The sequence below is a fragment of the Giraffa tippelskirchi genome, chromosome 10 (assembly GCF_054371585.1).
Source record: "Giraffa tippelskirchi isolate mGirTip1 chromosome 10, T2T-mGirTip1v1.2.pri, whole genome shotgun sequence".
NCBI classification, from domain to species: domain Eukaryota; kingdom Metazoa; phylum Chordata; class Mammalia; order Artiodactyla; family Giraffidae; genus Giraffa; species Giraffa tippelskirchi.
The window spans coordinates 20480846-20500885 of record NC_137284.1 but is presented as its reverse complement, the minus strand read 5'-3'; the positions used below and the strand labels follow the sequence as shown (position 1 = coordinate 20500885).

Genomic DNA, 20040 nt, shown 5'->3' with positions numbered 1-20040 from the left:
GGTGGAGGATGGGGCTGTACATTCCAGGCGGGGAGTGAGGGTCGCAGAATAATGCCCCCTCCTCCAGAGAGGTCTGCATCCTGAATACCAGGATCAGTGAATGTTATCTTTCACAGTAAATGAGACTCTGCAGATGCAGTTAAGGACCATGAGGTGGGGAGACTTTTCTGGATTGAGGTGGGCCCAATGTAATCACAGCTGCTCCTGATAAATCGGAGAGGGAGGCAGGAGTGTCGGGTGTCAGATTAGATGACGCTGGCCTTTTTAAACATTTAATTAGTTACTTGATTTATTATTGGCGGCATTGGGCCTTACTTGCGGCACACAGGGTCTTTTCCTTGTGGCACGAGGGCTTCTCTCTCTAGTTGTGGTGTGCAGGCTCAGTTGTCCCGATGTGGGATCTTAGTTTTCTGACCAGGAATTGAACCCATTTCTTCTGTGTTGGAAGGCAGATTCCTAACCACTGGACCACCAGGGAAGTCTCTGATGCTGGCTTTTTAAACAATATTTTTAAAATTGTTAATTTTTGGCCTCCACCTTGCTACTTGCATGCAAGATCTTAGTTCCCTGACCGGGGATTGAACCTGCATCCTCAGCAGTGAAAGTGCCCAGTCCTAACCACTGGGTCACCAGGGAATTCCCAGAAGATGCTGGCTTTGAAGATGGAGGCAAGGCCAAGGAATATGGGCAGCCTCCAGAGGCTGGAAAAGGCAAGGAAACAGGATTCTTCTCTGGAGCCTCCAAAACCTTGATTTTAGCCTTGTGAATTCATTTCAGATATCTGACCTCAAAAGGACTATAAGTTAATAAATTGGTATTGTTCTAAATTACTAGTGAAAAAAAGTGAAAGTGTTAGTTGCTCAGTCGTGTCCGACTCTTTGCTGTTCCATGGACTGTAGCCCACCAGGATCCTCTGTCCATGGGATTCTCCAGGCAAGAATACTGGAGTGGGTTGCCATTTTCTTCTCCAGGGGATCTTCCCAACCGAGGATCACACCTGGGTTTTCTGCATTGCAGGAAGTTTCTTTACCGTCTGAGCCACCAAGGAAGCCCTCTTAACTACCAAGTTTGTAGTAATTTGTTACAGCAGCAGTAGGAAAGTATTACATGTCCCCAAGGTAAAAAGGGGCCAATATCAATCTGAAGATAGCAAAACCAGAGAAATTCTCAAAGATTAAAAAAAAAAAAGTGGAGAGGATGGCCATGGAGTATTTAAGTACCAAATAAATGCCATCAAATACCAAATAAACGTGTAAATACCCTGAGTTCCCCGAGAGCAGGACCTGGGCTAAATGCACATCTTTTACATCAGTGGTCCTCAACCTTTTCGGCTCCAGGGACCGGTTTTGTGGAAGACAATTTTTCCACGGACCAAGGGGCAGAGTGGATGGTTTCAGGATGATTCAAGTACATTACCTTTATTGTGCACTTTATTTCTTGGATTACTACATTAGCTCCACCTCAGATTGTCAGGCATTAGATCACAGAGGTCAGGGACCCCTGCTTTACAGTATCCAATGTGTGTGAGGAAAACTGGAAGATGAACTTTCTGTCTGTGGTGCTGGGCCCTGGTTTTGATCCCTGCTGTCATTTCTTAGGCCCCAGGAAACTGAGGCAGGAGGGTGTGTGTTGAGTCAGGGGGCCTTGGAAATATTTTCCTTGCATAAACAGCAAGTGATGTGACTTGCTAGAGACAGAGGTCGAGAAACGCAAGTACATTCTTGCCTTGCAGCTTTGGTTCTTCCATTGGCACCTCTGAAAACCAACCCAAGTATCCATCTTTCCAGGTAGGCAGTGCTGAAGACAGGTGGTCGTGTGTGTCCTTGACAGTCAATCCACCAGTGGCTCCATCAGTGAGGAGCTCTACTTGAGGGGGAAGCTGAAGTCTTATAGTGCAGGGCCCCCCAAACCAGAGCTGATCAGTGAAGCTGTCCCTGAGTCCACGTGGCTTCTAACTGCTTTGCCCTGGATTCCTGCAATTCCAGATTTTGCAGTAGACTCAACTGCATTTCCTGGCTACTTCCTGCCTCCCCCCTTTTCTTTTTTCACCTTACAGGGCAACGTGGTAAAAGACAGTGAAGAGCTCAGACTGCCTGACTTTGGTTTAACCCCTGTTTAACTCCTAGCTGAGTGACCTCAAGCAAACCACCTTGCCCCTCTGTTCCCTGTCTGTGAAATGGGGGTATTAAGAATATTTAAGAGTTGCTATAAAGATAACATTAGTTAATACTTATGGGGTGCTTAGAAAAGTGCCTCGTATGTGTTTGCTAAATACAATAAAAATTGTGACTTCAGCAATAAAGTAAAGAAGAGAATATTCCCAAGTATCTGGGCTGGAAATAGAGATGAAAGGTTGAACTCTGTGGGTGATAAAATCTCTTCCAATCCTGAGTTTTTATGCTCCTGTGAGGATAATCAGCTCTTCTTCAGATTCATACCCATGGCGGTTCCCATTCCCATGGCTGGAAAGTTGCTCCTATGTGGTAAGAACCAAATATTTAAAGCTTCATGCCAAGAAGTCCTGACAAAATGTTTTTTATTTGTACTATAAATGTTAACTGGTTGAGCTTCCCTGGCAGCTCAGATGGTAAAAAATCTGCCTGCAACGCAGGAGACCCAGGTTCGATCCCTGGGTCAGGAAGATCCCCTGGAGAAGGAAATGGCAATCCACTCCAGTATTCTTGCCTGGAGAATCCCATGGACAGAGGAGCCTGGCAGGCTACAGTCCACGGGTTGCACAGAGTCAGACACGACTGGGTGGCTAACACCTAAGTGTTAATTAGGAATTTTTTAATGAAACTTTTACCTGTTTTGGATATGGGTCAGGGGAATGGTGAATATAAGTAGTTCGGAAATAATATTAGCCAATGGAAAAATAAGGAGTTGCCTGAAAGCCAAAACTGATCATTAAACTGTTTGAGAAATGAGATACCAGGACCCCAGTGTTAAGCGGAAGCCTCGTTACTAACTACCTGTGCAACTTTTTACAATTCTCTTATCTCTCTGCTTGTCTCTCATCTGTGAAATAATTGCAGCAGGTTTCTTTTGTATTTTTATTTGTTTTTGGCTGTGCCGAGTCTTTGTTGCTGAGTGGGGGCTACTCTTTGTTGGGGTGCCAGGACTTCTCGTTGCAATGGCTTCAGTAGTGGCACACGGGCTCAGTGCTCCACGGCACGTGGGATCGTCCTGGATCAGGGATTGAACCTGTGTCCCCTGCATTGGCAGTCGGATTCTTTAACCACTGGACCACCAGGGACGTCCCCACACCACGTTTCTTGACCCATCGATGCAAATCAAGGCAAAACAAAATTGTTCAACTGCAGCAGCGACAGGACAGAGTTGATAGAAAAGTTTGTCTTAGAGAACAGAACAAGAAATGGCTTACTTTATGAGAGAATAAAAACATTTAGAAATGATTTGATGTCTTCATCCCAGGATGGAGTCAGGAAGGCAGCCAGGAAGCCTCAGAGCCTCATTCTCGAATAGATTTATTCCACAAGGACCATGCTTCACATCCTGTGGGCACACAATGAGCTGTGTGCAACATGGGTGAATGATAGTGTATTTCCTAGCAACTCAACAGCGTACAATAACTCTGATGAATTTTTAGATTAAATATCTGATACTATACATCAGTAAAGAATGTTAGCTTTACCTCTTTTATGAGACACAGAAAGAACTTGTCAAAAAATTACCTAGTGTGTTCTGCAGCTTGAGACAGCGCCACCGATAGATCAGACAGCTGGGTGGAGGGTAATGTCCTGATGTGGTCTTTGTCAGGATACAATTTTAAGAGGCTAGGCTGCAGTCCATGGGGTCACAAAGAGTCAGACATGACTGAGTGACTGAACTGAACTGAACTGAAATAACCTGTTTTCCTACATACAAGCCCGGACTTGCTCTCCTCCCACATCCCAAACAGTGGGATCACCAGTTTGCCACAGGATTCCTTCCGGGTAGCAAAACCTATGCTGAGGCCATTGATCAAAGAACAACGAATGGGGACTCTGAGATGATTTCTGTTTGTATTTAAGGCACCTTCTCTAAGCTCTGTCTCCAGGAAGGCTCTGAGCACAAGGGATGCCATATTAACCATCGATTATTGGGGGTCCCCCCCTTAGAACTTAGCGAAATTCATTTTGCGATTTTGTACCCTCTCAGCCTTCTATTTCTTATCCCAATCTTATGGGTTTGTTTTTTTTTTTTCGTTAAGGGTTGGACATGACTGCTTTGAGCATAAAGATATAAAGTGATTCATCATCACTTCACCGCTGCCGGTAGTTATGGGATCTACAGAAGGCAGGCCGAGTTAAAATACCCTTTGTACAAAAGTGTATTTTTGCCCTTAACACACAGGCTTGTCATTTACATTTGTGGAGGGGGAAAAAAAAAAGACTTGTGCACTGCTGGCATATAGCATGTACTCTATCAAAGTTCTTTTTCCAACTTGTTTTCTGGTTCTTAATTTTCAGCCAGAAGGTCCTTCAAATAGTTCTCGGGTGCCAGGTTGAGACTCCCTAAGTGGAAAGAGCCTAGAGCTGCTCACCCCCACATCCCATTTAATGACAGATTTCACTTGGTCTGGGAACTTAGGTATAAAGTTATATCTAAGCCTGGGGATAGACATTCCTCATCAGTTTTGGAGAAAGAGCTACAAAGATGAAAGAGATGACAATAACCCAACATAGACACTTACAGTAACTAAATAAAGGAACAAAGACCACCAAATACTGGAAGAAGAAGAATCTAAAGAGAGCCGCAGGACACACAACTGAGGTTTCCAAACTCTGCCTCTAATCCCCCCATGAACCTGAACTATAGAAATGCTAGATTCAGGAAGCTGTGCCCAGGAGATCGAGGTGAAAGTCAGTCCTCTGGCTGCTGTTTACTGCTTTCTCAAGGCAGCGGGAATTGACACCAGGGCCTTTGTGGAGCCCCATGGTGTGACATGCAGAGTGCTGCATAGCTGGCATCTGATATATGTCTCCAAGTCACCATATTAAAACAATCTTTTGAACTTTGAGGGTCTTTCTTTCCCAAATGATCTTGACCTTGAAATTTAGTATTTCACATATTATCAAAAAGGACCAAGTTCTTCCATCTGTTGGACAGCAGAAGCTAAAGTACCCCTTTTCTCAAAATTCACTTGCTGATGTCTTGATCGAAAACCTAAGCAGATCACTGTTACTATTTCCTTTTCAAAAGAGGTGGAAAACCTCAGGTACAGGTGCCGAGAAGACAGCAATATCCCCCTTAAGCTGGTGAGAATCTCTCCTCAGGGGCAATTCTGCAATCCTGTTTCTGGAAGCCAGGACTCAACGGATTTGTCTTCGTGATGAAGAGATGATCCTCTGATCTTAAGGCAGGAAGGCTGTCAACACAAAGCTCTGAACAGTACCTTGCTGCTCACCAGTGACATCAAAGCGAGGGGGAGAACAAGGTCTTGGTTTTCTCGAAGGCGGCTCAGTAAGACCGCAGTGGTTTGGCATAGATTGGCTCCAGGATGTGATGGATTAGAACCAAGAAAAGACTTCCAAGGAAGATGGCAGTGAGGAAAGCCAGCAGGACATAGCGGCCAATGAAAAAGGCATCTAAAATCTGGAGAAAGAAACATTAAAAGTGAAATTACTGTCACATCTGCACCTTGGCTGTGCTCAACTGGAATCTCTGATGAGTGGGCCCAGGGTGTGTCCATATTCATAACTTCCAGTAACATCCTGAAAATAGATAAGAAAGAACCTTTTTCTCAACATACTGAGCCAGAAATACAAGATAAAGAGAAGCTTAATGAAGAGGCTTAATAAAGTACAGGGAGCAAACATAGGCATGATGTAGGAGATTCATAAACACTCTGAAGGCAAGTTCTTTTCTGTTCTGAAATGAGTTATCTGAAAGAATGAATGAGAACCTTGCTTACTTGGTCTCAGAAAGGCTTATTTTATGGCTGTTAACTTTTCATTATGGAGAACTTGAAACATGTATAAAAATACAATAGTATAATAATCCCCCACATACTCAAGATTCAAACCCCCAAGCCATCAACCCATGGCCAACTCAGGAGGGGTCATTTTCAAAATGAAAAAGGGACTCTAAAACTTTCACCAGAGGAGTTCTGAACCCTAACATTCATAACCCAGCATTCCAAGGGCTGGGGATATGGCCACTTACCTGTGGTCCTGAAACACTAAGAGGAAAGAAAACTTGTCTCAGTTTGTACAGTTGGCTGCCTGGCAGCCAGTCGTACTTGAGACCCCAGGGCTGCTGGTCTTTGCTGACGGAAGCCTGTCATTTGTATTGGCTCTAGCCATTTGTCTATTGTTCACTGCCGGAACTCTGTTTTCCACAGATTCAAAGGGCGCTGCCTAAGTTTGGGCAGGAAAAAGCAGTTTAATCTACAGACTTAATAGAGCAGGAACACAAACCAAGTGACCAGGGACATTGCAACTTCCTGAAGCTTTCAGAACCTAGTACCTGAAGAGATCCCCAAATACCTGCAGGGTTGTGATTGATAGGATAATAGCTCTACAATGTCCACATCCTGATCTCCAGAAACTCTGAATGTGTTAAATTGCATGACAAAGGAGAATTAAGGTTGTAGATGGAATTACTGTTGCTAATCCATTGACCTTAAATAGGGAGACTGTCCATTCTGTATGTCCATATCTCTGTGCCTCTATTCCTGCTCTGCAAATAGGTTCATCTGTACCATTTTTCTAGATTTCACATGTACGCATTAATATACGATATTTGTTTTTCTCTTTCTGACTTAGTTCACTCTGTATGACAGACTCTAGGTCCATCCATGTCTCTACAAATGCCTCAACTTTGTTCCGTTTTAGGGGTAATAATATTCCATTGTATTTATGTTCTTGGGGGAAGTGGAGAGTAGGACAAATTGAGAGATTGGGATTGACATATATACACCACCATGTGTAAAACAGCTAGTGGGAAGCTGCTCCATAGCACAGGGAGTTCAGCTGGTGCTCTGTGATCACCTAGAGGGGTGGGATGGGAGGGAGGTCCAAGAGGGAGGGTCATGTGTACATATGGCTGCTTCACTTCATTGCAGAGCAGAATCTAACACATCATAAAGTAATTATACTCCAATAAAAAAATAAGGAGGGTGGCCTGAACTGTTTAATACAGGTGGCCCAGTGTAATCACAGGGCTCCTCAGAAGAGGTCGAGGGAGGCAGGAGAGAAGATCAGAGACACAGAGATGTGAGGATGGAGGCAGAGACAGAGAGATGCTATTTTGCTGTCTCTGAAGAGGGAGCAAGGGGGCCACAAGCCCAAGGGTGGCCCCAGGAAGCAGAAAAGGCAAGGAAATATTTCTCCCCAGATCCTCCAGAAAGGAAGACAGCCTCGCCAACCCCTTGATTTTAGCCCAAGGAGGCTAATTTTGGGATTCTAGCCTGTGGAACTATAAGATAGTAAATGTGTGTTGTAAGCCACTGATCTTGTGGTAATTTGTTACAGCAGCAGTGGGTAACTAATACAGCGGAGAAGCACAAAGCACCTGTCAAGTCCAAGCTCCGCTGTGATCACTGAGATCCAAGGACACCAGGGGAGAGGGCTGTTCTGGAGATTACCCCACCGGCCAGCTTACAACAAAGGTCAGTTGGAATAAACGACCCAATCAAAAAATGGGCCAAAGAACTAAACAGACATTTCTCCAAAGAAGACATACAGATGGCTAACAAACACATGAAAAGATGCTCAACATCACTCATTATTGAGAAATGCAAATCAAAACCACAATGAGGTACCATTTCACACCAGTCAGAATCGCTGCTATCCAAAAGTCTACAAGCAATAAATGCTGGAGAGGGTGTGGAGAAAAGGGAACCCTCTTACACTGTTGGTGGGAATGCAAACTAGTACAGCCACTATGGAGAACAGTGTGGAGATTCCTTAAAAAACTGGGAATAGAACTGCCATATGACCCAGCAATCCCACTGCTCAGCATACACACCGAGGAAACCAGAACTGAAAGAGACACGTGTACCCCAATGTTCATCGCAGCACTGTTTACAATAGCCAGGACATGGAAGCAACCTAGATGTCCATCAGCAGACGAATGGATAAGGAAGCTGTGGTACATATACAAAATGGAATATTACTCAGCCATTAAAAAAATACATTCGAATCGGTTCTATTGAGATGGATGAAACTGGAGCCCATTATACAGAGAGAAGTAAGCCAGAAAGAAAAACACCAATACAGTATACTAATGCATATATATGGAATTTGAAAAATGGTAACGATAACCCTATATGCGAGACAGAATAAGAGACACAGATGCATAGAACAGTCTTATGGACTCTGAGGGAGAAGGTGAGGGTGGGACGTTCTGGGACAATAGCACTGAAACACGTATATTATCATATGTGAAACAGAACACCATTCCATGTTCGATGCATGAGACAAATGCTCAGGGCTGGGGCAATGGGATGACCCAGAGGGATGAGATGGGGAGGGAGGTGGGAGGGGGGTTCAGGATGGGAAACACATGTAAACCCATGGCTGATTCATGTCAATGTATGGCAAAAACCACTACAATATTGTAAAGTAATTAGCCCCCAACTAAAATAAATTTATTAAAAAAAAAAAACCACAAAGGTCAGTTGGATGAAACGGCTCTGACATGACTTTGACCTTGGCTCCGGGACTGAACAAGTCTCTCGCGGGCTACATGTTTGCTTGTTCGACACGGTTCACTTTTTAATTAGCCAATTAGCAGGCCTTGGGTGCAGAAGGCCCAGGCCATGTATTATTGATACAGTATTGAGCTGGGCCACTACCGGGGCTGAGGCTCCAAACCTGAAAATGAGAACTCCGATCTCGGCTGGCCGCGCTGACAAACAGAATTTGCTCAAAAGCCCAATCTGCTCTCCTGGTCTGAAACTCACATGACAGAGGAAAGAGGGAAGTGGGAGTGATTTCAAGACAGGGTTTACTCTGTGCTCTTCTTCCAGTGTTCACATCCGCAGTGATTCAGAAATACCCAGACTTCATCGCTTTCCCCATTTAAGACAGGAAAACTGGTCACCGTCCTGCCATGGTCAGACTGGTTGTCAGATGCTGACCAAAAAACCCAGCATGTATGAAAATAATGCCTTAGTTTTGTGTGGTTAAGTATTATTTCCCTTGGAATTTTCAGAATGAATTTCCTCCCTTTTGCCACGGTCAGTCATGTATATAGTACTGGAAAGCGGTGCCGAGTCTAGTTCAGAAGTTATATAGTTTTGTGTACTGTTGTCTGGTGTCAAAACAGTTGCCTCTAAACTCTCGGTGATGACCCCTGATATTCTGTTGAGGCCCTAACATGAAGATTTTGAAGACAGACCTCAGCTTGAATCCTTGCTCGGCCTCTTCCTGTGTATGTGTGACCTTGGGTAAGTTATCCTAGTCCCTCCCAGCTTCAGCATCCTGACCTATGAAACGGGACACTAAGGTACCTGTGTCCTGCTACTTAGGGTTGTCCTGAGGTTTGAACGAGAGCATGTAAATAAATGCACACAGTGATCCCTTAAACAGTGTTAGCTGTTATCACCGTTACTTCTTTTTTGTTTAGTTTTTTTTCTTTTCGGTGATGTGGAGCGTTTTTAAAGTCTTCATTGAATTTGTTGCAACATTGTTTTGATTTTTTGGCCACGAGGCATGTGGGATCTTAGTTACCTGACCAGGGATTGGACACATATCTCTTGCATTGGAAGGTGAAGTCTTAACCATTGGACCTCCAAGGAAATGCCACCATTACATCTTAAAAAATTGAAATAGCAGAAAGAAGTTGCTAGAAAGAGTAATGGGCCACAGGATGTCAAGATTGTAGAGACTATCAAGACTGTAGAGATCTGAGACCAGCCATGCATGGTAAAGCCATAGCCCCAGTCAGGAGGGAACCAGGATGGGTGGGGTCTATGAGAGAGATGATAAAACTTCATTTAGACAGGTAGGTGCTGGGAGATCTGGTTCTGGAAACGAGGACGGAAGGAACTCCCCCAAGGCTGTTAGTGTGAAGTGCATCTACGGCTACATTGTCCACCCTCCCCAGCAGGTGTTCCTCCTTCCCCTCGGCTCTTCTCTATGGAGAATACTCCCTCCACACCACCAGTGGGAAAATCCAAACACGTGATGAAAAAGCGTGTCGATTAGCACCTGAGGGCACTGCCTAATGTCGCCTGGGATCCGAGTTTCCGAGTTGCTGAGCCAAGGCGACCAGGAGTGGGAGCCTGCCTGCTCGTCTCTGGCCCCACGGCGAGGTGGCTTCCTGACACACGCTCGCTCAGAAGCCAAATCCAGGCAAACAGCTGCCTTGAGGTGTTGCCGGTGGGCACTGGAAGACGCGGGAGGGAGTTTAAAACCCACCCTGAGTCGCCCCCACACCCCATCCTGGTTTCAACTTTGTAATTTTTTGAACACACTTCAGCCCTCCTCGCACTGGGGACCACGCGGGGCAGGGTGGAGGTCTAGACCAGGAGGAAGAGGACTGACAACTCAGGAGGCAAAACAAAACCCAGGTTTTTACCTTCATCTCTGCCTCGGGGGCTGGGACGTCACTGGCTCGAGGGAAGAGCAACAGAACGGCGGTGATGATCAGAGCGCCAAGGAACACGAAAACGACGGAGAACCTGTGGCCCAAAGACAGGGGGTTAAAAGCACGGTTTAGTGTTCTCTCCAGTCTGTTAGGCTGGGCCTGGCTTTTCCCTGGGGCCCATCTTCTGTCTCAGTCCATCAACAGGGTCCAGCGTGCTGCCCCAGCGCCACGGGAATTCAGAAACGTTTTCCCCTTCCTTCCCAAAGCCCTTCTTCCCAGACAGGTACCAGCGGGATGCGTTCCTGTTATTCCTGGGAATTCCAAGTTCCTAAGAATGGGAATTGGTGGGATTTTTAAAAATTATCTTTAATTGGAGGATAATTGCTTTACAATGCTGTGTTGGTTTCTAACCTACAACAACGTGAATCAACTATAGGTACACATATATCCCCTCCCTCTTGAGCCTCCCACCCACGCCCATCTCACCCCTGTAGGTCATCACAGAGCACCCAGCTGGGCTCCCTATGTTATACAGCAGGTTCCCACTAGTCAGTTTTACACATAGTAATGTATATATGTCAATCGTACTCTGTTAAGAATAGGTAGTTTTTATTTTGACATCTGTGTGGTCATAGGAAAACCCAAAGTGGCCCCTCCCTGATCCCCTACTGCTGTGTTTGAAACCAGAAAACTTTGGTAAATGATGTAACTTGTTTTGTACCTACACAATCTGGCCAGGGAGTATGACTCTACAGTGTCCCTAGAGTCAGTTTATGCCCTGATTCTTTAAGTCAACACCAGCCCAAGTCATCCACGACCCTTCAGCTTCCCGGGGCCCTGGTCTGGAGCCTCAGGGGCTGGATCCAGCACCTGCCATGAGTCTCAACAATTAAGAAACATGTACATGCGTGACCCCAAGAAACTCAAGCAGCAGCGAAAGCAGATTCTCTTTTCATCTCCTATGTCCTCATCTCCTGTATGCTGAGAGCTGACATGTACCCCCTCCCTTCTCCTCCCACCTCTGCTTCCAAGTATAAATAACACAGTCAGTGGTTATGATAAAGAGGTTAAAATGCAACTCCTTCCAACTGCCGGTAATGACAATGAGCTTCTGAATTCTAAATGTTTCATGAGCGTCAGCAATTTCACATCTAATTGCTTTTACCTTGGACTCCCGGCTGGAGGGAAAGCCTTACCTAGCTACCCCCGAGGCTCTGGACAGCAGGACACACAGCAGCAGCACCGACACCCACAGCAGAGCGAGGATGAACACGCCGGCCCCCACGCCGAGCACTGTGCCAGCCATGTGGGGGGTGCAGCGCAGCCCTGGGCACAGTGCGATGAGCTGGTCCTGGTGTGATGGGTACTGCTGGGCTTCTGGATGGTCCTGGGTTTCCTAGGGGGTCAGACACAGAAAGTCTGAATTCATTCTGGGAAACTTCTGATGATTGGTGTGGCAGGAGGATTCATCAATACAGATCTTAATAGGTCTCTCTCACGAACTGACAGATCAAGCAGCTAAGAACAAACCCTTGACAGAGGATATACAAATGGCCAATATATATGTTAAAAGTGCTCAACTTCATTAGTCATTCAGTTCAGTTCAGTTCAGTAGCTCAGTCGTGTCCGACTCTGCGACCCCATGAACTGCAGCACACCAGGCCTCCCTGTCCATCACCAACTCCCGGAGCCTACCCAAACTCATGTCCATTGAGTCAGTGATGCCATCCAACCATCTCATCCTCTGTCATCCCCTTCTCCTCCTGCCTTCAATCTTTCCCAGCATCAGGGTCTTTTGAGTAAGCTCCTGGCATCAGGTGACCAAAGTGTTGGAGTTTCAGCATCAGCAGCAGTCCTTCCAGTGAACACCCAGGACTGATCTCTTTTAGAATGGACTGGTTGGATCTCCTTGCAGTCCAAGGGACTCTCAAGAGTCTTCTCCAACATCACAGTTCAAAAGCATCAATTCTTCAGCACTCAGCTTTCTTCATAGTCCAACTCTCACATCCATACATGACTATTGGAAAAGCCATAGCCTTGACTAGATGGACCTTTGTTGGCAAAGTAATGTCTCTGCTTTTTAATATGCTGTCTAGGTTGGTCATAACTTTCCTTCCAAGGAGTAAGCGTCTTTTAATTTCATGGCTACAGTCACCATCTGCAGTCATTTTGGAGCCCAGAAAAATAAAGTCAGCTACCGTTTCCATCTATTTGCCATGAAGTGATGGGACCAGATGCCATGATCTTTGTTTTCTGAATGTTGAGCTTTAATCCAACTTTTTCACTCTCCTCTTTCACTTTCATCAAGAGGTTCTTTAGTTCTTTTCCACTTTCTGCCATAAGGGTGGTGTCATCTGCATATCTGAGATTATTGATATTTGTCCTGGCAATCTTGATTCCAGCTTGTGCTTCCTCCAGCCCAGCGTTTCTCATGATGTACTCTGCATGTAAGTTAAATAAGCAGGGTGACAAAATACAGCCTTGACGTACTCCTTTTCCTATTTGGAACCAATCTGTTGTTCCATGTCCAGTTCTAACTATTGCTTCCTGACTTGCATACAGGTTTCTCAAGAGGTAGGTCAGGTGGTCTGGTATTCCCATCTCCTTCATTAGGAAATTGCAAATAAAATACAGTACCTCTAGATACCTACCAGAATGGCTAAAATGAAAATGATGGACAACTCCAAGTGTTGACAAAAATGTGGAGTAACTGGAAGCCTTGTATTCTGCTGGTGAGAGTGTAAGTTGTTATTAGCACTTTGGAGACTCTTGGCTATATCTAAAAGTTCACTAAAAGATGCACAAAAGTTCAGGGCAGACCTATTAGAAATAGTTACAAACTGAAATGACCTAAATATACATCAATTGAATAGATAAGGTGAGCTTTCGCAGGTGGCACTAGTGTTAAAGAATCTTCCTGCTAATGCAGGAGATGCAGAAGACTCAGGTTCGATCCCTAGGTCAGGAAGATCCCCTGGAGGAGCAAATTGTAACCCACTCCAGTATTCTTGCCTGGAAAATTCCATGGACAGAGGAGACTTGTGGGCTACAGTCCATAGGGTTGCAAAGAGTTGGTATTATAGGTACAACTTATCCATTCATACAATGGAAGAGTAAAAAGTAGCAAGAATGAATAGACTACAACTATACCCAGCAATGTGGGTAAGTTTTGCAAATATTAAGTATAAAAAACTAGAGGCAAAAGAGTTCACACTGTGTAATAACATGTATACAATGTTCAGAAACAGTTCAAACTAATTTGGGGGTTAGAAGTCAGGAGTGTGGTTGCCTTGTAGAAAGAAGTGACTAAAGGGGCCTTTGGGGTGCTTATGAAATTTTGTTTCTTCAGCTGGGTGTGGGTTACACAGCTTTGTTAATTCTGTTAAACTGTATCTAGCTGTACACTTCTGATTTGCATATTTTTCACTATGTGTCTTATACTTTCATTTTTCAAAAAAAGTTCACTTCAAAGAAAGTCTGAAGAGACATACCAGACAAATGTAATATATGGGCCTTGTTTGGTTCCTGACTCAAACAAACCTGCTATACAAAACCTTTTATGAGATGACTGAGGAAATTTGAACAGTATCTGGGTATTTGACGATGTTAGGGAATCACTGTTTATTTTTTAAGTGAAAAATAATGTTTTTTCTTTTAATGTGATGATGTGGTTATATCACTAAAAGATTACTTCTAATATACAAATACACAAACACACACAACACAAATAACAGAAAATGATGTCGAGGAATTTTATAATCATCTAGGACAGAGGAGAAAGGGGTCAATATAAAACAAGGCTGGTCATGAATTCACTGTTGAAGCTGGAGTGGTGAATATATTAATTTTCCTATACTATTTTCTATACTTTTGAATATATTTGAAACTTTTGCAATAAAAGGGTTGTATGTATGAATAAGTATATATGGGCAAGTGGGAATAAATCCAACAAAAGATGTGAAGATTTTTATGGCAAAAAATATAAAACTTTATTCAAAGATATATATATTTTTTAAAGGCCTGAATAGAGAAATAACCCATGTTCCTGAATGGACGGGATGGTTTTCATATTCAAAGAACTCAATTTTCCTTAAATTATCAGCTCAATGCAATTCTAACCAAAATCTCAAAATAGTTTTTTGTGGAACTTGAAAATCAATCCTAAATTCACATGCAAGAGCAAAAGCCCAAGAATAGCGAAAACAATTTTGGAAACTAGGATGGAAAACTTGCCTTTCATGTTACCAACTGCTGCAAGACACATTACAGAACCACGGTAATTAAAACAGTGTGATAGTGGCATAAAGACACATGGGCCAGTGGAACAAAACAGAAAGCCCAGAAGCAGAGCCACGCATTTAGGAGAACTTTGCACAGGACAGAGTTGGCTTTATTATAGTCAATGGGTAGAGGATTTCACAGACAGTGTTGGGATAAGTGATTATCCAATCAGAAAATAATAAAACCAGATCTCTGCTTTATATCATATGCAGAAGCCAATTTTAAATGGAAAGTTATTCGTAATAAAACAGCATATGTTTAAATATACAAGCGTTCAGGCTGACTACACTAGAATACATAATGAAGGACCGCACTCAGATGCTCGCACCTAAACTTAGAATCGGCATGAACGCAAAAGCTACAAATGCAGGCTGATGCAGGTGTGTTTTACGGCAACTCAAATACCACGGGCTGGGCTGCCTTCAGTTGCGGGGTTTTCTATAGTGATGAACGACTCTGTTAAGAGTTCCAAACTACAAATAAGTATAATTTCCCCCTGATTTACATTAGAGTTGCATTCCTGGAAATTTTACTATGTTCAACTGTGCCAAAAGACACATTATGCTTATACAAAAAATGGAGTTAGATTCTGGGTTCATATTAGAAATGAGTATCCTGTGAGATACTTGGGATGTTGTACAGGATGAAGGACAATTCTTCATGGTGATGGGCTGTCCAGGGTATCACAGGACTTCCACCAGCCCCAGTCCTGCTCTGTAAACCCCAGGAATGCCTCCAAAATCACACTACTAACCAGAAGTGCCCTCATAAACTCCAAAATGACCAAAGGGGCAGCGCCACCCCCTTAAAGAACCATGTGAAGGTTTAGTTGCTAAGTCAAATTTGACTCTTGCAACCCCATGGACTGTAGCCTGCCAGGCTCCTCCGTCCATGGGATTCTCCAGGCAAGAACTGGAGTGGGTTGCCATTTCCTTCTTCAGGGGATCTTTTCGACCCAGGGATTGAACCCGAGTCTCCTGCATTGCAGGCAAAGTCTTTCCCAGCTGAGCTATGAGGGAAGTCCAAGCCTAGATAAATAAACTCTGGCATAAAGAGATGTGAACAAGGGTGTTCATGATAGCAAAACATCTGAGAAAATCTAAATGTCCATCAGTAAGGGGATTGGGTATTATATACTCATGACAACTTAAAATGAATGAACTTGAGCTAGTTGCACTGACATGAATGCATCTACTGGGTTGGCCAAAAAGTGTGTTTCAAAACATCTTACAGAAAAACCCAAATGATCTTTTTGGTCAACCCAATAAAAAACAATATTGAGTCTAAAAGCAAGTTGCAGAATGAAGCCCACAGTACTATACTATTTGTATCTTTAAAATTAAAAAAATACCTAAATCATTATATATTTATGAGATACACATATACAGTAAACATAAAACCATGGGCATAAATGGCACAAAACAATTTCAGGAGATTGTATGTCTCTCGGGAGGGAGGAAGGAAGGAGAATGGGCCAGGAAAGAGAACCAAGGGATCTGAACTAAATCTGTGATGGTTTATTTCTTGAAAATAAAAAACTTAAGCAGATGAGTGAAAAAACTTAATGTTTATTAATCTAGTTGTTTGTGCATAGGTCTTTGTTATAATTTCCAGGGCAATATTCACTATTTTTGAAAATTTTGAGATAAATATTAATTTTTAAAAAGGTAATTGGTAGCAGGGTACATATGAGCTGAGATCAGAGAACAGAGACTAGTGACCAGTTAGGAGACTATTGCAATTCTCCAGATAAGAGATGAGGCAGGTCTGTGCTTCATCTTAGCTATGGAAATGGGAAGGGGCTTAGGAAGGTGGCATTAGAGGTAACTCAGGTTTCCTGCTTGGTTGACTGAACTGATGGTACTGCCCTTAGCAAGATAACTAGTTAAGTGTAGTTGCTGCTGTTTTGGATATTACACAAATTACCTGTAAGACTTGTACCAACTCTAACACCTAGAATACAGGGCAAATGGCAGTTGAAGCTGGTATCATTAGAAATATTGCCCTTCACTCCTCCAGAGAAACATGAAAGTTCGTGAGACATTGGGTTCTGTTCATGGTACAGCTTTAAAGTATTGAGATGAATATCCCCAACCTCTTATAAGAATGAAGTTTGTTACGTTATAACCAAACCATACATTTTCTTACTAAGCATAGAAAGGAAAGGCTGGATAAAGTACAGAATGTTTTTGTGGGGAAAGAGTGAACATCTACTCATTTTATCTTGTTAACTGAGTGTGGCCATAACGCTTGTGATTATTTCCCTTATTGGAATTATTTCCCTTATTAGCTAAAGTATTGAGTAAAGCTTGATAAAAAAATATACATATAAAATGAATTCTCCAGGCAAGAATACTGGAGTGGGTTGCCATTTCCTTCTCCAAGGGATCTTCCCAACCCACTGATCGAACTGGTATCTCCTGTGTCTCCTGCATTGGCAGGTGGATTCTTTACCACTGTGACACCTAGGAAGCCTTTTATTTAATATACAAGGCTTTTTCAACCCTCTTTTGAGAACTGGGCTTCCCTGGTGGTTAGCCATCTTCCTCAGATGGTAAAAAATCTGCCTGCAATGCAGAAGACCCGGGTTCGATCCCTGGATCAGGAAGATCCCCTGGGGAAGGGAATGGCTACCCACTCCAGTGCCTGGAGAATTCCATGGACAGAGGAGCCTGAGAGCTACAGTCCATGAGGTCGCAAAGAGTTAGCTATGACTTAGTGACGGAACACGCAGGCACTATGGAAGACAGTATGGAGATTCCTCAAAAAATTAAGAATACAACTATCAAAAAACCTAGCTGTCCCACTTCTGGGCATTTATCCAAAGAACATGAAAACACCAATTTGAAAAGATATATGTAACTCTGTGTTCACCACAGCATTATTTATAATATCTAAAATGTGGAAACAACCTCAGTGCCCATCAACAGGTGAATGGATAAAGAAGTTGGGTGTGTGTGTGTATATATATATATATATATATATACACATATATATATGAAATTTCATCTATATATATATATATATATATATAGATGAAGCGAAAGTGTTAGTTGCTCAATCGTGTCTAACTCTTTGGGACCCTGTGTACTGTAGCCCTACAGGTTCTTCTGTCCATGGACTTCTCCAGGCAAGAATATTGGAGTGGGTAGCCATTCCTTTCTCCAGGGGATCTTCCCAACCCAGAGATCAAACCCAGGTCTCCCGCATTGCTGGCAGATTCTCTACCATTTGAGCCACCAATATATATACATATATAAAATGGAACATATATACATATATACATATATAAAATGGAACATATATACATATATACATATATAAAATGGAACATATATACATATATAAAATGGAACATATATACATATATAAAATGGAACCATTAAAAATGATGAAATCCTGCCATGCCAACATGGATAGCTCTTAAGGTTATTATGCTAAGTGAAGGAAGTGGAAAAAGATAAATAACACATAATTTCACTCATACTAGGAATAAACAAACAAAAATGAAGAAAGTAAACCAAAACAAGAAGGAGATCCAGAGAACAGAGCAGCGGTTATCAGAGGAGAATGTGGGGGAGGGTACAAAATGACTAAAGGGGATCAACCGTAGGGTGATTGATAGAAACTAAATTTTTGGTGGTGGGCACACTGTAGAGCATGTAGAGGTGGAAACACAATGTTGTACACATGAAACATTCAATGTTATAAACCAATGTTACCTCAATAAAAAGTAAGTCTTAAAGAAAAACGAAAAGAACGGGTTACAGGAGTGAACTGTTTTTCTGGAGGGTTCCTTTTCATTTACCTTTATAGCTGTTCCAAGTCTACAAAAATAATTGGGTGGGAGAGGGTGAATTTTCACACTTTTTTCTACTCTAAACGCTTCAATATGGTTTGACTTTTAAAATATTAGGATAATGCCTCTACTCTTGTAATGAAATCAAATGCAAGTCTGGGAAAAATCAACTGGCATACTACCAAAATGCCACCGATGTGGCATCATCTCTTCACGCGATGATAGAAAAGGAAGATCAGTGGATCCAGATTACATCTTTCCACCCTTTTTTCCTGGGTGCTGTTGCTATTTGAAAGTGCGCAACCACAGCCTGTCTGTCATCCACACCACCCGGGCCCCCCAGAAGGCAGCCCTACAGTACTGGAGAGGGAACACTTTCGCAGCCCAGTCGCTGATTCAAACTGGCAACAGGAAAACAGTGCCCCCCAGGTCTCATCTTCAGAATGTTCGCCCGGCCACTTCCCAGTAGTTGGGAGAGAAATTAAGGTTTTGATCACAGGGTGCAGATCAGCGGTGATGGTAGTCTGAGAGGTCCCTGCCCGGCATCGTCCCCAGCCTTTTTCCAGCCCCTCGTAAGCCACAATCCCTGCCATTCTCTGTCCTCTCTTCAGCCGCCCCTATTTTCCTCACCTCCACCCCGCTCACCTGGCTTCCCATCTCCCAGGTCCCATACTCACGCCTCTCAGCCCAGCCAGTTTCAGCCCACAGGGTCTTTGGTCTACTCATGACAAATCACAAGTGGGCTTTCATCTAGGAGATTCTGGATTGGCTAGTCAGCGCCACTCTTTTAACTCCCCAATTTCCGCTTATTTGCTTACGTCGCCGCGGCTCCAGGCAACACGGAGCGTGGTGGGTGGGCACGTCGCCCTCCGTTACGCACTCTGATTGGTCGATGCCTGCGTGTCCTGGGACAGGCCTCAAGTTCGATTGAATAGAAGCCTTCTGGCTCCAGGCGCTCGCCCCACCCCGTTGTCAATCACACCATCCCTTAGGTAACCCAAGGGACCATTGGTCAGTCTCGCCGGAGGGCGGGTTGTTGGGCGGAAGAGAGCTGCTTTTAACGCCTTCCGCGCTGTTACCATGGAGACAGCACAGCCGGTGTGAGGCCCAGAGTCCAGGCAACCCCTTGGCGCCTGTTTCGGAGTCTAGTGGGTATCACAGTTCAAGTCCTACTGGCTCCGTGGACCAAAGGACTTGGGATCAAGTCAAATTAGGCCTCAGAGAGTGGGTCAGACCCAGTCATTAAGGATCCCTGAGAACCATCTTGGAGAAAACCAAGTCCTTTAAGCACTGATTCTATAATAACGTCACGTTTTCATTTGTCCTCACCTCGCTTTATTATATTTGGCATTATTCTAATGTTAGCCTTAGGACTTACACTATGGCAAGGATCATCCTACTCACGGGGCAGACTGGGAAAG

General features: G+C 43.7%; 1 protein-coding gene and 1 long non-coding RNA gene across 6 annotated transcripts; both read right to left on the bottom strand.

The window, feature by feature from the left end:
* Positions 1-1415: 1415 nt before the first annotated feature.
* LOC145523918 (uncharacterized) lies at positions 1416-3568 on the bottom strand. Its single transcript, XR_014066964.1, has 2 exons — positions 3386-3568; positions 1416-2476 (listed from the first exon to the last, which is right to left on the bottom strand). It is a non-coding gene; the product is annotated as an uncharacterized LOC145523918 (long non-coding RNA).
* Positions 3569-4190: 622 nt separating this feature from the next.
* Positions 4191-19331, bottom strand: TMEM218 (transmembrane protein 218). 5 transcript variants are annotated; one of them, XM_081535160.1, is made up of 5 exons: positions 19265-19331; positions 13191-13268; positions 11736-11935; positions 10531-10633; positions 4191-5598 (listed from the first exon to the last, which is right to left on the bottom strand). In XM_081535160.1, the coding sequence occupies exons 1-5, from the start codon at positions 19274-19276 to the stop codon at positions 5464-5466; spliced, it is 528 nt and encodes a 175-aa protein (XP_081391286.1). In that variant the 5' UTR covers positions 19277-19331; the 3' UTR covers positions 4191-5463. The 5 variants fall into 5 exon arrangements, with proteins under 5 accessions (XP_081391286.1, XP_081391287.1, XP_081391290.1 ...); XM_081535161.1 differs by having other exon boundaries at positions 13191-13265; XM_081535164.1 differs by having other exon boundaries at positions 13191-13265; positions 19297-19331.
* Positions 19332-20040: the final 709 nt, after the last annotated feature.